Below are 16715 nucleotides of genomic sequence, written 5' to 3'. Positions count from 1 at the left end.
CCCTTGTGCGTCTGTGCAACAGTAATTAAGGGAGCAAAAGCACGCTGTTTGGTCACTGAGGACAACGGATGTGGAGATACCAAGAGCCCAAATTATAATATCAAATTATCCAAGCCTCCGAGCTGAAGAAGGAAAGTGTGAGGACCTCAGGGTGGCCAAGGGAGGACCTCAGGGTGGCCAAGGGAGGACCTCAGGGTGGCCAAGGGAGGACCTCAGGGTGGCCAAGGGAGGACCTCAGGGTGGCCAAGGGAGGACCTCAGGGTGGCCAAGGGAGGACCTCAGGGTGGCCAAGGGAGGACCTCAGGGTGGCCAAGGGAGGACCTCAGGGTGGCCAAGGGAGGACCTCAGGGTGGCCAAGGGAGGACCTCAGGGTGGCCAAGGGAGGACCTCAGGGTGGCCAAGGGAGGACCTCAGGGTGGCCAAGGGAGGACCTCAGGGTGGCCAAGGGAGGACCTCAGAGTGGCCACGGGAGGATCTTAGAGAAAAATGATGGCTGATCTCACATTTTTATGTTTCTCTTCTCACCCCCTCCGTACAGGGTCTCCCTGGTCCAGAAGGTCTGAAAGGAGATGCTGGAGATATGGGCCCACAGGTAGGCTGAAACTCGTCTCTGATAATTTGTTACTTATGACAAGCCTTCATCATTAAATCTGAATACACAACCCTGAATATCTCATACATGCTCATACAAATCTGAACACGCCACATGTGTGTGCGCCTGCATCACGAGCCGTTTATCTTTTCAGTCACTTTGCTTTGTGTATCAACCCTGGCGCAGTGGGTATCTCTCTCCTCTCCTGAGTCAGAGAGTCGTGGGTTCAAGTCCCACTCTGTAGACTTGAGCACAAAATCTAGGCTGACATCCCAGTATAGTGCAGAGGGAGTGCTGCACTTTCGGAGGGGCCGTCTTTCGGATGCGACGTTAAACCGAGGCCCCGTCTGCCCCCTCAGGTGGACGTAAAAGATCCCATGGCCACTATTTCGAAGAAGAGCAGGGGAGTTCTCCCTGGTGTCCTGGGCTAATATTCATCCCTCAACCGACATCACTAAAAACAGATGATCTGGTCATTATCAGATTGCTGTTTGTGGGATCTTGCTGTGCGAAAATTGGCTGCTGCATTTCCTACATCACAACAGTGAGTACACTCCAAGAACTACTGTGCTGTGAAGCACTTTGGGACTTCCTGATAGGCGCTGTATAAATGCAAGTCTTTCTTTCTGTTACAGGGTCCGCGTGGTATCTTGGGACCCTCGGGACCTACTGGAAAAGTCGGAAGAAGGGTAGGAATCTCCTTGTTCAAAACAATGGGGGTAACTTTCGGTGGAAAGGAAGATCGAGCAGGGGGGATTACAGATCACTGATTCACAACTACAAGGTTTCTTCCTGGGTCCAAACTGAAAATTACTCCCGATATGTTTAATATCTAATCCAATAGGGAATTCAGGAGAAACTTCTTTACCCAGAGAGTGGTGAGAATGTGGAACTCACTACCACAAGGAATAGTTGAGGCAAATAGACGCATTTAAGAGGAAGCTAGATAAACACACGAGGGAGAAAGGAATAGAAGGATATGCTGTTAGGGTTAAATGAAGAGGGGAGGGAGGAGGCTCGTGAGGAGCATAAACACCGGCATAGACCAGTTGGGCCGAATGGCCTGTTTCTGTGCTGTAAATTCTATGTAATTAATAATTAGTACTTGGATGCGTATTTTTCTTTTTGGTCGACCTGCTCCAGCGTAGAATTAGACTCTACAGTGAGTTTAAATCTCACGTAAGCCTGATCTAAGGAACAAATTAACACCAAAATTTCAAACTGTTGTCACAAACCTCCTGTTATGTTGTGTTTTTTTAAAAAATATTTGTGGCAGAATTTTCAACGGTGGAGCTGTTGTGACATTGCTCACTCAACGACCTGCCGTGAATGATTGTGGCTTCTTGAACATCCTCGGTGAATGGTGTATAATGTGACGTTCTTGGCTGGAGGCTTGGTATCAATTGGCGGGAGCCCAAGCTCCTGTTCTGTAATCGCAGAGCTTGGCTGAGATCTTTCATTGCCATCTTGGATTGCATACAAGGACATGTACATTCCTGTACAGAGCCACCTGGACTTTGCTTGAGACATTCCCACTGTGGTACGCACAGAGATCAGGAATTCAGCGCAGAATGGGAAACAGAACTCGCTTCCCATCGCTCTTGTGATGTTGTAGAACAAAATTGCACCTGCTTACTGTGCTCATCACATCTCTTTTTCTGTCTCCTGCATTCTCGCTATTTCTCTTTCACTCCTTTCTCTTTCTCTCCATCTTTCTTTTTCTTTCTCTTTCTCTTTCTCTCTGTGTTTGTCTCTCCCTTTCTCTCATTTTTCTTTCTCTCTCTCTGCTTTTCTCTCTCTTTCTCTCTGTCTTTCTCTCTCTCTCTTTCTCTCCCTGTCTGTCTTTCTCTCTTTCTCTCCCTGTCTGTCTTTCTCTCTGTCTCTGTCTCTGTCTGTCTCTCTCTCTCTCTCTCTCTCTCTCTCCCTGTCTGTCTTTCGCTCTGTCTCTCTCTCTCTCTGTCTGTCTGTCTCTCTCTCTGTCTGTCTCTCTCTCTCTCTCTCTCTCTCTGTCTCTCTCTGTCTCTCTGTCTGTCTGTCTGTCTCTGTCTCTCTCTCTCTGTCTGTCTCTCTCTGTGTCTCTCTGTCTCTGTCTGTCTCTCTCTCTCTCTCTCTCTCTCTCTCCCTGTCTGTCTTTCGCTCTGTCTCTCTCTCTCTCTGTCTTTCTTTCTCTCTCTCTCTCTGTCTTTCTCTCTCTCTCTCTCTCTCTCTGTCTTTCTCTCATCGTCTGGTACCCTGTCCAATTGGCCTGTCTTCATGTTCAAGCCTTGACTATGGATGTTGGCTACTCTTTTACCATGAGCAAGCATCACAGCCAAGCCCAGTCCAGCTGGGCGTTACTGCCTTTAGTGATGTCCTGGCTGAGATCAGCTAGCTTTGCTTGAACAGTTAGCAATGATTGCTACTTACAAGTCTATATTTTCCCTTACAGTTTTATTTTAAACTCCGTAAAACTGTTGACAGCTGTTTACATCCGAGCAAGCTTAGCAGGTTAATGTAAAGTAGTAGCCCTGCTGTTTTTTAATACACGCAAGGGGGAGAGATTAATTAATTAATGCTTGACCAAGTTTAATGATGTAATTAGTAACAAAATCACACGCTAATTACTGGCACAGTAACATATGAAAAGTCAAGGGTAAGAAAAGGCAATTCAGTCCATCGAATCCTATCCCTCCAGTCTTCACCTCTTCCATCTTAGCATCCAACTGCACTTTGAACAACCCAAATGTTTTTGCAGCTCCTGCCCTGCTAGGGAAATTATCCCAATCATTCAGCATCTTTTAAGTCAAGAGGTTTTTCTTAATATCTTTTAAATTCTCTTTTCACCTTGTCTGCTCTGGTGATGACAAAATGGCCGCTTCCCACAGGGTGCAGGGGTTTGTGCCAAGGGTGCAAAAATGACCTATTTTATGTGCGAAATGTTGACCGATGTATCGTTTGCACTCGGCACGGAAGAAGTGTGCAGGTAACCTCTTGAGGTCTTTTCCTGGAGTTTCACTTTAAGACCTGCCCTTCGGGCGAAGGGTTAAATTAAGGTTCTATCTCCTCGTCCCCATGGTTCAGGTGGGCATTGAGCAGAGCCACGGCATTGTGCGAAAATAAAGAGCAGGGGGTTCTCATGGGGTCCTGGCCAACATTCCTCCCTCAACCAGTACCGACAAAAGCAGATTAACTGGGCGTTCACCTCGTCGCCATTTGTGGGACGTTGCTGACACAAAATGGCGGCTGCGTTTGCCTACTTAACTGCTTCAATAAAAGAATCAATTGTGTGTGAGGGTGTCCTGATGTGAAATGAGTGATCAAAATGCAAGTGTTACTCTTTATCCAATGGATGCAACCCTTGGTCACAATTAATCCTGTCGGAAAACCACTGTAATGAGCGAATGCAACGTGTTTCCTTTATTTTGTTTAACAGGGTCGTCCCGGAGTAAATGGAATCAGAGGGTTACCGGGTGAACCAGGAATAAAGGTTGGTGTTTTATCGAGGGAAGCCTGCAACTTAGCACTGGGGAAAGGATTAGTTTAATTTTGTTAGTTTAATTTAGATGCCATGACACAATTTGTAGAGGAGCAGGAGAGCTCTCCCCGGTGGCCTGGCGAACATTTATCCCCCAGTCAACACCACTAAAAACACATTAACTGGCCATTCATCGCATTGCTGTTTGTGGGACCATGCTGTGTGCAAATTGGCTGCTGTGTTAACCTACCTAACAACTGTGACCACACTTCAAAAGTACATTAGTTGTGAAGCACTTTGGGATGTCCATTAAAGTGAGAGACTCCTGGGTTCTTTGGACAGACTCTTTAAAAGGGTTTAACAGTAAAACAGTTGGGCCTACTGCCCCGTTTAACATACACGGGGCAGTAGTCTATGTTGTATGTGCTCCGAGATACATAGTACCCCTTCACAGCAGCATCTGATGGTCTTTATCCCATTGTTCATTCATTGAAAGGTTGGGCTATTATGGTGTGGACTAATCAATCGTTGTTGTCTTTCTTGTGATAGGGTGAAAGGGGATTCGATGGTCTACCTGGATTGCCTGGAAATAAGGGCCACAGGGTAAGGGGGACACTGGAGCTTGGCTCTTGAAGCTCTGTTTGTGGAAGTATGCTCAGTTCTACTGAATGTACCGTATCGGTTTTATGTCTGTTATAATTTCCTCCCCTTCTTCCTCCTTCTCCTGAAGACATTGACCTCCTCATTGGAGTATGGTTACCCCACAGCAATTGGTTGGTGCCCATTACCTTGCCCAAGTGGCCGTCATTCACGGGTGAGAGTTGACTGCTGGGGGTCGCCAGGTTGTCTGACTAGGGTTGGCATCACAGCCATATTGAAACCTGCCCTCACCTGGCGTGTACCTATATGAACATTTGAACACACGCACACGCTTTCAGCAGAAGTCACTGGATAGGAATCAGAAGCAGAAACTTGGCCAATTTTTCCCCCCTTTCTTAACTCAGATATCCTGCGACCAGCAGTAGCCTCTCCCGCTGCTACCGAAACTGAAATCAGATTATTCAACACAGAGTGGGGACCAAACCAGGGACATTTACTTGCTCTCGAGGCAGTACAAAGAAGGTTCACTTGGTTAATCCCGGGGATGAGGGGGTGGACATATGAGGAGAGGTTGAGTAGATTGGGACTCTACTCATTGGAGTTCAGAAGAATGAGAGGCGATCTTATTGAAACATATAAGATTGTGAAGGGGCTTGATCGGGTGGATGCGGTGGGGATGTTCCCAAGGATGGGTGAAACTAGAATAAGGGGCTGCTCTTTCAAAACTGAGATGAGGAGAAACTTCTTCACTCAGAGGGTCGTAGGTCTGTGGAATTTGCTGCCCCAGGAAGCTGTGGAAGCTACATCATTAAATAAATTTAAAACCGAAATAGACAGTTTCCTAGAAGTAAAGGGAATTAGGGGTTACGGGGAGCGGGCAGGAAATTGGACATGAATTTAGATTTGAGGTTAGGATCAGATCAGCCATGATCTTATTGAATGGCGGAGCAGGCTCGAAGGGCCGATTGGCCTACTCCTGCTCCTATTTCTTATGTTCTTATGGTAGTGGTTGTTGGATGTCAATCATCTCAGCCCCAGGACAATGCTGCAGGATTACCTCAGGGCAGTGTCCTAGGCCCAACCATCTTCAGCTGCTTCATCAATGACCTTCCCTCCATCATAAGGTCAGAAATGGGGATGTTCGCTGATGATTGCACAGTGTTCAGTTCCATTCTCAACCCCTCAGATAATGAAGCAGTCCGAGCCCGCATGCAGCAAGACCTGGACAACATCCAGGCTTGGGCTGATAAGTGGCAAGTAACATTCGCGCCAGACAAGTGCCAGGCAATGACCATCTCCAATAATTTTACAACACCAAGTTATAGTCCAGCAATTTTATTTTAAATTCACAAGCTTTCGGAGACTTCCTCCTTCCTCAGGAGGAAGTCTCCGAAAGCTTGTGAATTTAAAATAAAATTGCTGGACTATAACTTGGTGTTGTAAAATTGTTTACAATTGTCAACCCCAGTCCATCACTGGCGGAGCAGGCTCGAAGGGCCGATTGGCCTACTCCTGCTCCTATTTCTTATGTTCTTATTTTTTCTTTATGACCCAGTGACTTTACCTTTGACCCATTGCCCATTTCTGTTGCTTGGAACTTGATCAGTAGCAGACATGTGACCCCACGGTTATTGCATCTCTTGTAATTATACCAACGCTATAACGGTAAAATACATCCTTACTACACATACCGGGCACAGTATATGATTGCTGACCATTTCTGTCTTGGGAGAGCAACCTCCATTCCCTGCTGACTCTGCTTGGATTTGGCTTCACGTGTTGGCCTCGGACGGGTCACGATGCTTCATTGGGTCATACAGAGCCTTGACTGGGGTGCCCAAACTACTGCCTGCTGGTGTGTTCCCCATTCTGCTCCCTTGTTGCTAATTCTCAACACAATGGCAGCTTCAGAATGTTGAAAATGAATGGGAACAGACATTTTGAAATGTGTGTGCAGCCCACTGCGCTCCATGATGCTCAATTATCTGACCCAGGAGGGCACAACATTCAGGCACTTCTCTTTTAGAGAGCAAAGGTCTCCCCACATTGATATCACTCGGATAGGAGGCCCGTTCTGGCAAATTCATAAAGCTATTTTCGCTCGCCTTCCTTTAAGTCAATGCTCAGTGCAGCTGACTGCTTGAAATCCAGGTGTCTGTCTTTATCTGCATTCCTCTGGTATAAAGTACCTGGAGAAGACCTTTATAAGGCATTTGATGGGATGCAAATCACCCCTTGCTTTGTGTGTCTTGTCACGTTGCTTTTGTTTTACTCGGGAGCTGTAATTTAGTCTCGGCTATGGCTCAGTGGGTAGCATTGTTGCCTTAAAGTGAGAAGGTTGTGCGTTCAAGTCCCACTCCAGAAACCTGAGTACAAAATCCAGGCTGACACTCCCAGTGTAATACTGAGGGAGTGCTGCACTGTCTGAGGTGCCATCTCTCTCATGTGGATGTAAAAGATCCTATGGCATTATTTCAAAGAGTCGGGGAGTTCTCCCCAGTGTCCTGGCCAATATTTATCCCTCAACCAAACTTCACTAAAACAGATTATCTGGTCGTTCATCTCATTGCTGTTGGTGGGATCTTGCTGTGTGCAAATTGGCTGTCTGCATTTTCCTACATTACAACAGTGACTGCACTTCAAAAAAGTACTTCATTGGCTGTTAAGCGCTTTGGGACATCCTGAAGTCATGAAAGGTGCTATATAAATGCAAGTCTTTTTTTCTTTCTATTTGTGAAAGTGCAGAAGGAACCAGAATTACAGTATAGGAGTTCAGCAGAAAATGGGATTGAACAGCATCAATTAATGGGTATAATAAATGATTGAATGTGCCTGTTCAGCTACAATTCTTCCTCTTCACTTTATATTCTTAATTTGGTATTTTATGTTCTTGCCAGGGGCCCAGTTAGATACTAGTTTTGAGTTGAGATAGTTCTTCATCCATATTGTTGAAGTAGTGAACGACCAACAACAATGACTTGCATTTATATAGCGCCTTTTAAAGTAGTAAAACGTCCCATGACACTTCACAGGAGCGTTATCACCTGTTCAGGTGGACATCAAAGATCCCATGGCATCATTTGAAAAAGAGTAGAGAGCTTACCCAAAGTCCTGTCTAACATTCCTCTCTCAACGAATACCATGCAAAAAAAGATGAACTCACTTCCGGCCAAAGGACATTGCAGAAGTACTGTCACACTTTCCTACATAACAGTCACCGCACTTTAAAAGTAATTCACTGTGATGCACTTGGATTATTAAGTCCCCATAACAATGCAAATATTTATATATATATATTTTCTCATCATAATTGGCTTCTCTCCGGTGCTAATTTAATCTTATTAGTCACTCTTGCCCAGCTCATGTCCATCATGTATCTATAGAATTTAAGCTTCTTCAATTGAGATGGAGAACAAATTATATTTAATCTTTTGGATTGAGATGGTGACTCTTGTGAGTTGGCGCTCTGGCTTAAGAAAGGTTTTAAACATTGTGGATCCTGGTTGTGTTTCCTTATTACATTTGATCTTTTCTTTTTTCAGGGTGACCATGGTCCAAAGGGGCCGCCTGGCCCTCCTGGAGAGGATGGTAAAAGGGTAAGTGTGGCATTAAATTTGACATTAAAACTCGAGCATTGAGGCTAGCACACTGTGATGACCTATAGAATCATAGAATGATACAGCACAGAAGAAGGCCATTTGGCCCATTGTGCCGAGTCTTTGAAAGAGATATCCAGTTAGACCCACTCCCCCTGTTCTTTCCCCATAGCCCTGCAAATTTTTCCCCTTCAAATATTTATCCAATTCCCTTTTGAAAGTTATTATTGAATCTGCTTCCACCGCCCTTTCAGGCAGCGCATTCCAGATCACAACAACTCGTTGCGATTTTTAAAAATAATTTTGCCACTTAACTTAAGTCTGTGTCCTCTGGTTACCGACCCTTCGGCCACTGGAAACCATTTCTCCTTATTTACTCCATCAGAACCCTTCATGATTTTGAACACCTCAATTAAATCTCCCCTTATCCTTCTCTGCTGTAAGGAGAACAACCCCAGCTTCTCCAGTCTCTCCGCTTAACTCCCGGGCTAATGGTTTAAAACATGCCCACCAGTGCAGCATGAAGGGTCATTGGCTTTGCACCACGCATCGACTGAGTGTGGGTTTGGTGGCCAGAATCCAGGATATCACTGCGGTCCTTAATCCCCAACTCCCACAGGGAGGTCAAAAGAAGGAGAAGAAGTGAATCCACAAGAAGTATGAATTGGAAAGTGAGCAGTGAAGAGGATCATGAAGGATAAAGAAGGACTATGAGGAAAGGTTCAATAACTGGGGTATGGTAGTGTAGTGGTTATGTTACTCGACTCGTAATCCAGGAAACGTGAGTTCACATCTCACCATGGCCGTTTGAGAATTTGAATTCAGTTTTTTTTTAAAAAGTTAGTATCTGTAAAAGTGTGATCAGATTGTGATAAATTCCCAAATGTTCACTAATGCCCTTTAGGGAAAGAAATCTTCTGTCCTTCCCTGGCCTGGCCTTATATGTGACTCCAGTCCCACACCAACTTGGTTGACTTTTAACTGCACTCTGGAGTGGCCTAACAAGTCACTCAGTTGTATCAAACTGCTCAAGATGACGACAGCTGGGGATGTGCAATAAATGCTGGCCTTTCCAGCGACGCCCGCATCCCAAGAATGAATAAAAAATATATCTTGTGTTATACTGTCTAAAAAAGAAGGCATTCAAAGGGTGGCCATATGGAGGTAATTAAAACATTAAATGGTGTAAAAGAGGCAAACTCAGAATATTACTTCAAATTAAGCTGGGAAAAGACCAAAGGAGATAAATTTAAAATAAATATTATGAAGAACGTTACTCAAAAAAAAAATTAAAGTGTGGAATAATCTTTGGTGTGGTGTAATACAAGCAAGAGCATTTAGGATGTTTAAAATGCATCTGGAGGGTGTAATAGGAAATTAAGGGTGAGGGACAAGCTTTGATGGACCTAATGGCTTGTGGTGTTCTGATGAAAGTCATCGGGAGAGTCGCGATGGGCCATCTCTCAAAGGCTGGTTTCAGAGCAATGCTGGCAGAGGGCGAGTGACTCACCTCCTGACTCCCCAAAGCCTTTCCACCATCTACAAGGCACTAGCCAGGAGTGTGATGGAATACTCTCCACTTGCCTGGATGAGTGCAGCTCCAACAACACTCGAAGCTCGACACCATCCAGGACAAAGCAGCCCGCTTGATTGGCACCCCATCCACCACCCTAAACATTCATTCCCTTCACCACCGGCGCACAGTGGCTGCAGTGTGTACCATCCACAGGATGCACTGCAGCAACTCGCCAAGGCTTCTTCGACAGCACCTCCCAAACCCGCGACCTCTACCACCTGGAAAGACAAGGGCAGCAGGCACATGGGAACAACACCACCTGCACGTTCCCCTCCAAGTCACACACCACCCTGACTTGGAAATATATCGCCGTTCCTTCATCGTCGCTGGGTCAAAATCCTGGAACTCCCTTCCTAACAGCACTGTGGGAGAACCTTCACCACACGGACTGCAGCGGTTCAAGAAGGCGGCTCACCACCACCTTCTCAAGGGCAGTTAGGGATGGGCAATAAATGCCGGCCTCGCCAGCGACGCCCACATCCCATGAACGAATAAACAAAAAGAGAGCCTGCCAAGCGGACGTCCAGTCACTCTCTTCAGTGGGCATGGTGCAGGAACATCCAAGCAAGGGGAAGTCAAGAAAATACCAGTTTTTAAAAAAAAATACTGACCAGTTCCCGCCCCTACTTCCAGGAAGCTGGGTTATTGTTCCACGGGCACCCCCGATATCTCGTTCAAGTAAGAATTATTCACACGTGGATAGCGAGTGGCAGTAGGCTATTCAACCAAAGCTGGGAAGGAAGTCACATCAAGCCCAATCCTTTCCTCACAAGTGTCTCCACGAGCAGCAGGGATCTGTGGATATGATCAGGAGCAGGAATCCTGGATGACTTTGCTTTCCTAGTTCAGGGGTCACTGAGACCAAGGTGTGTGTCCCTTCGAATACAACCACACTTGAGATCAGCAAACTCAGAGCAGCAGTGGTCAAACCTGGGCCTTCTCACTGGATAAAGTTGCTCAGCCCCTACCTAGTCTCGCCCACGTGTGACTCTAGTCCGCACTGTGGAGATGCCTCTCGGCACAGTCAGAAGTGGCCTAACAAGACACTCGGGGCGGAGTGGGAGTCATTTTAACCTAACCCGCCCGGCAGGAAACCGATGCGATCAGATCGGGGGCCTATTTTACACCTCACACTTTTCATTGACTTCAATTGAGAGTAAACACTGGGGCTAATCTGATCGCATCAGATTCCCGCTCGACAGGTTAGGTTAAAATTACCCCCTCAGTTGTGCAGCTGCACTGAGAAGGCCCAGAAATACCTGCTTGGGACAACTAGGAATGGGAAGTAAATGAGGCCTTGCCAATGTGGCCCGTCCTTAGTTGGGAAAAAGGCTCAGTGCCATTTAACCACTGTATGTTAGTTATTATCAAGCTCTGGTTAGACCCCATTTAGAGTAATGCATTCAGTTCTGAGCAGCACATCTCAGGAAGGATATATTGGCCTTGGAGGGGGTGCAGTGCAGATTCACCAGAATGATAAAAGGGTTAAATTACGAGGACAGATTGCATAGACTCGGCTTGTATTCCCTTAAGTATAGAATATAAAGGGGAGATCTAATTGAGGTGTTTATGATGATTCAAAGATAGATGGAGAGAATCTAATTCCTCTGGTGGGAGAGTCCAGAACAAGGGGGCATAACCTTAAAATTAGAGCTAGGCCGTTCAGGGGTGATGTCAGGAAGCACTTCTTCACACAAAGGGTAGCGGAAATATGGAACTCTCTCCCCCCTCCCCAAAAAAAGCTGTTGGCTGGGGGTCAATTGAAAATTTCAAAACTGAGAATGATTGATTTTTGTTAGGCAAGGGTTATGGAACCAAGGCGGGTAAATGGAGTTAAGATACAGATCAGGCATAGTCTAATTGAATGGAGGAACAGGCTCGAGGGACTGAATGGCCTACTCCTGTTTCTATGTTTTTTTATATATATATGTGTATGTCTCTGTTTTGAATATTTTAACCTCCTGTCTCCATGGCTTAGTATTGGTGATGTAGGTTCTTTTAATCAGATATAGATATGTGGAGAAACAAACACCATGAATTTTAATAACCATGCTGAAGCAATTACCATCGCCCATAACTCTCCGCTGTCTGAAGGAGGTGGCCTGTCTGCTCTCCGGGGCCCCTTAACATGAATAGTGTATTAGCATAGCCCTGTAACCTCAGTAACTTCATGCATTATTTCCTACTCTGTGCAGTATTCAAAGTTACTCTCTTGGAAATGATTCTAAAAAGCAATTTCTCTTTAGCAAACATTACTTAATACAAATGAAACCATGCAGAGGAATTGACTAATGGCAGCCAATTATTTGTAGTCAGTGTACGACCCAAGATACAGCTGATTCTTTCCTTCTCTCTCGACTCTGTAGGGAGGTGACGGTGCTCTGGGACCCAGAGGATTGCCCGGTGAACCGGTGAGTATGGCTCTTTATAATTACCTCGTTGCCTATTCGTTCAAGACCAGAGGATTAGAATCACCAGAATCGTACAGCATAGAAGGAGGCCAATCGGCCCGTCGTGTCTGTGCCAGCTCTTTGAAAGAGCTGTCCAATTTAGTCCCACACCACAGTTTTTTTTTCCCCCCCCCCCATAATCCTGCAAATTAATCCTCTTCAAGTACATGTCCAATGGCCTTTTGAAAGTTCCTTTGGAATCTGCTTCCACCGCCCTTTCAGGTAGTGCATTCCAGATCTTAACAATCCTCTGTGTGAAAACATTTCTCCTCATTTTCCCTCTCGTTCTTTTGCCAATTATTTTAAATCTATGACCTCTGGTTACCGATTATTCTATGTTTTTGTTCTTTTCTAGGGTCTGCGTGGTTTGCTTGGCCCAAGAGGACATCCTGGTCCCCCTGGACAATCGGTACCTTAATATAATATACATTGGTTCTGTGGTTATTCGCCCATTAGGCAGTCCATTACTGTTGGGAGGAAAGCCCCAAAGTCTCCTGGGGAATTGAGAGTCATACATGGATAGGAATTTCCTTCAGAGTGCTGTGGTATATGGATGAGTGTTAGTGCTGTGATTTCCCCACAGGTTCCTCGATCTCATCCTTACTCTCAAGAGAAGGAGGCACTGAATGGACGGCAAATGTCGCCCAACAAAACAACAAAGGGTGTGGGAAAAAGGCAGAGTGGGCTACTCACTCTGGTCCAGAGATCTGGGAACTGGCCAACTGCCCATCTTTCTGGTGGACTTGTAGGTTGTGGTACAGAGGGTCGGGAAAATATGTAATAAAACTTGCAACTGAAGAGAGAAGATAAATTAAAGTTGCATGTGCGTGATATGGGCGAAGTATTCACTTTTGAGGGGTTGGGAGCTCGGGGAGGGGGGGGATTGAGAAAATACAAATAATAGAGATATTGTAGCCCGACCCTCCCTACGCACTGGTGGTTCAACACGTCCCCCTCGAGAGGAGACCACCCATTCTTATTCATCTCAGAATATGAAAGCACAGACAAGAAGCATTTGGGAAATTTTACAGTTCTTAATCTTCTGACCGTAACATTAGCTGATCAGGTGTCTACTGTGTGGGCTTGTTTCTTGGTACGAGTGGGCTAATGGACCGGATGCCTCAGTCTTGTTGAGTAATTCAACCATGAATTCCAGCTGATTCTGGGGCCAAGGTTGCAGCCTTGTTCTTTCTCATACATACGCACACATGTGTCTCTGGTAAGAGTCCGTGCTCCTCGAGGGGAATCCATTTGCTCTGCTAACATTCTCGTTCTGCAGCTTCAATGTGGAGACTTGGAGCTGAGCCCAGTTTCCACTTTGCTGTGCAGCTGCAGAATGTATTTTAATGGTTCAGATTCAACTATGGTTCATCCCTAATAATAAGTAACGTTTATTCCAGACACACGTCCCAATACACAGAATCCCAATAAAGAAAACCTCTTCTCCTTTGTTCCCGTTTTGGGGAATTGTAATGGGCGGACTACATTCTATTCACTGCTATGACACAGCATCTTATCAGCCAAGTCATGTTGGAATCAGTTCCACTATACAAAATCACTGTCAGCCAAACCACTTCCCATTCACTCCCAGCGCACAAACTTAATCCCTTCCCATTCATTCTCATTGTGTAGAATCTCAGCGTAGCACACACCTACCTGACTGGTTCACTAATATCCTTCAGGGAAAGCTTCTACTCGTTCTGGCCCACGCCTGACTCCAGACGTACGCACGGGGCAACTAGGGATAGATAGTAAATGCTGCGTTCTCCGGCTGATCCGGACTTTGGCATCCTCTTCGACCCTGAGCTGAGTACTCGGCCCCATAATCCTCTCCATCACAAAGACCGCCTACTTCCCCCTCCGTAACATCGTCCGTCTCCGTCCCTGCTCCAGCCCATCTGCTGCTGCGATCCACATCCATTGCTTTTGTTGCCTCCAGATGGACTATTCCGATGCTCTCCTGGCCGGCCTCCCATCCTCCTTTCAAAACTCTGCCTGTATCCTATCCACTCGCCAGTTCACATCCTGTGGCCTTCGACGGCGCACAGCTCTTGGACCAGGTGTGGCAGTTAACTGTGTAATCCTGACTATTGATGGTTTTGCCACTTGGTGTAATGTGTTACACCACCTCTGCACCAGTCAGTTATCTTTCACACACCAATAACCTCTTATTAGAGATGATATTTTTTACAATAAGGGGATTTGGGCATGGTAACGGGCTGAAGTCCAGATATTACAGATTAGTGTTTATTTTAAACAGTCTGCACAACTCCGGATCTAAGCATATCTAAACATATTTATCTGCATTTAACTGTAATATAACACAATATTATGCCTGCATTTTCCACAGTGTTCCATCAATAGACAGTCAACAAATATAAAGTACAGTATGATAAAGTACATGGGAGCAGCTGAACAGATGTTGAATCAAACAAGACCTAAATAGTCTGAGAATCCCCACCCTCCCCATTAAATGATTTAAAGGGGAAGGCTGTTGAATTCTCATGTAATACTCAATGTTATAAAAGGCATCTCTGCACTTGCCTTTAACTCTCATTTGCCCTTTCGTTGATTGTATTTTGAAACGACCAGTTGGAGGCATTTTACGAGGACCTCTCTCTATTGTGAGGCTCCAATCTAGCGATATCACAAGTGGGGTCAGTGAGCTGTGGACGTTCCCTCCCTGTTAATTGTCACACATGCAACAGTTCCACCTTTTCCTTCCTTCCCTGTAAATTTCTAGTGCTTTTGAAAGTGATGCATCGATGCTGAGAAACAAAACTTTTTCTTTCTTCCATATTTTGGCACTCCTAAGCCCTGGATTCATAGAATGAAACAGCGCAGAAGGAGGCCATTCGGTCCGTCGTGCCTGTGCTGGCTCTTTGAAAGAGCGATCCGATTAGCCCCACTCCCCTCTGCTCTTTCCCCATAGCCCTGCAAATCTCACCCCTTCAAGTATTTATTCAATTCCCTTTTGAAAGTTATTATTGAATCTGCTTCCACCGCCCTTTCAGGCAGCGCATTCCAGATCATCACAACTCGCTGCGTAAAAACATTTCTCCTCATCTGGGGCACAATTTTAATAAGACGGCGGGATGGCAGATGGGGGGGTGGGGGGGTGGGGGGGGGGGTCAATGGGCTCATGGCAAACGCGATCGCGACTTAATTGGTGCCCCTTAACCTTGTTTCCGGGTTTGCCGTCCGAAAGCTGCGCAGCGGGCGGACCGCGCACCCGCATGACAGGCTGTCAGCCGCAACGCCGAGATTTAAAGGGCCGCAGCTCCAATGGATTTTGCTGGAGTAAGGAGCAAGAAGACCGAATGGAGCAGCTCAGGGGCAAGGCAGCTCCACGATTCAGCGATGCCTCATTTGAGGTGCTGCTGGCCGGTGTGAGGAGGAGGAGAAAATTATTTTACCCGGCCGAGAGGAGGCAACGCCCTGCCTCTGCCACCAAGAAGGCCTGGCTCGAGGTGACAGAGGTCACCAGCAGGAGCAACATCTGCTGCACTTGGGTCCAGTGCAGGACGCATTTCAAGGACCTAACTAGGTCAGCAAAAGTGAGTACACTTACTGATTCTCCTGCATTCTGTGTTGCTCATCACCCGCTCCCACCCTCCCAACTCATTCTGCACGGCCAAGACTACTCCATCACATCACTCCTCACACCCACTTAATGCTCATCCTCAACTTGGAGGCTGACCATGAAAGAGATGCATCACCCCAATCCTGATCCATTGTGGTGTCTCTGCCTGATACTCAAACTCTGATGCATCTCTTTCATGGTCAGCCTCCCCCAAAGCAATGCATTCATCGGCTGACCACTTCGCCATCACTCAACTCACACGTCTGTACTTTCTCGCTTTGTAGGAGAAGAGAGCTCAAAATTCACGCAAGAGGGTGAGGACAGGAGGGGGGGGGGTGGGCTACAATAAATAGTGATCCTCACAGGGGCGGAGGAGGAGGCCCTGCAGATCAGCCTCAAGTGCCTGTCCATCGGGGACTCTGAGACTGGCACTCCACAAACGTCTGGAGACACAACTTTAACTTTCATCACACACAATATGAATTGATGTTAACAATGCTTGGCATGTTGAACACCTCACTATGCTCATCACAACATGACACATCAATGATGATGCTTAATATTGTCTTCTGTTCTCTTACAGGCCCTTCAACGACCATCGTGACGGGAGAGGGCGATTCCTCAGAGGAGCTCCCGGCCTCTGAGGGGGCACCGTCACATCTTAGTGAGCCATCCACCAGCGCAGATACTCACACCTCGGTGGGTCCTAGTAGTGAGTTAGTTGGGTTGGCACCTGGTGAGTCACCACACACAAGTGAGCACGAGCAGACACTGGTGGCAGGGGCAGCTGTGGAGAGTCCGTGTCGGTGGGCGCACTCCTCTCCGGATTCTGCTTGGCTGGACGCAGGTGCTGAACCCTGGGGG

General features: G+C 46.4%; 1 protein-coding gene across 2 annotated transcripts in view; it reads left to right on the top strand.

Annotated features, from left to right (window-relative positions):
- LOC137304419 (collagen alpha-1(XI) chain-like) overlaps positions 1-16715 on the top strand; it is a 226932-nt gene that overhangs the window by 105694 nt on the left and 104523 nt on the right. For both annotated transcript variants that reach the window (XM_067973011.1, XM_067973010.1), the window contains 7 exons: positions 539-592; positions 1228-1281; positions 4005-4058; positions 4596-4649; positions 8189-8242; positions 12185-12229; positions 12624-12677. In XM_067973011.1, coding sequence (XP_067829112.1) covers positions 539-592; positions 1228-1281; positions 4005-4058; positions 4596-4649; positions 8189-8242; positions 12185-12229; positions 12624-12677 — 369 coding nt within the window. The remainder of the gene's footprint in view (positions 1-538; positions 593-1227; positions 1282-4004; positions 4059-4595; positions 4650-8188; positions 8243-12184; positions 12230-12623; positions 12678-16715) is intronic.

The sequence above is a fragment of the Heptranchias perlo genome, chromosome 37 (genome assembly GCF_035084215.1).
Source record: "Heptranchias perlo isolate sHepPer1 chromosome 37, sHepPer1.hap1, whole genome shotgun sequence".
Taxonomy (NCBI): Eukaryota; Metazoa; Chordata; class Chondrichthyes; order Hexanchiformes; family Hexanchidae; genus Heptranchias; species Heptranchias perlo.
The sequence above is the reverse complement of the archived record's forward strand: the minus strand, read 5'-3'. Positions and strand labels throughout refer to the sequence as shown.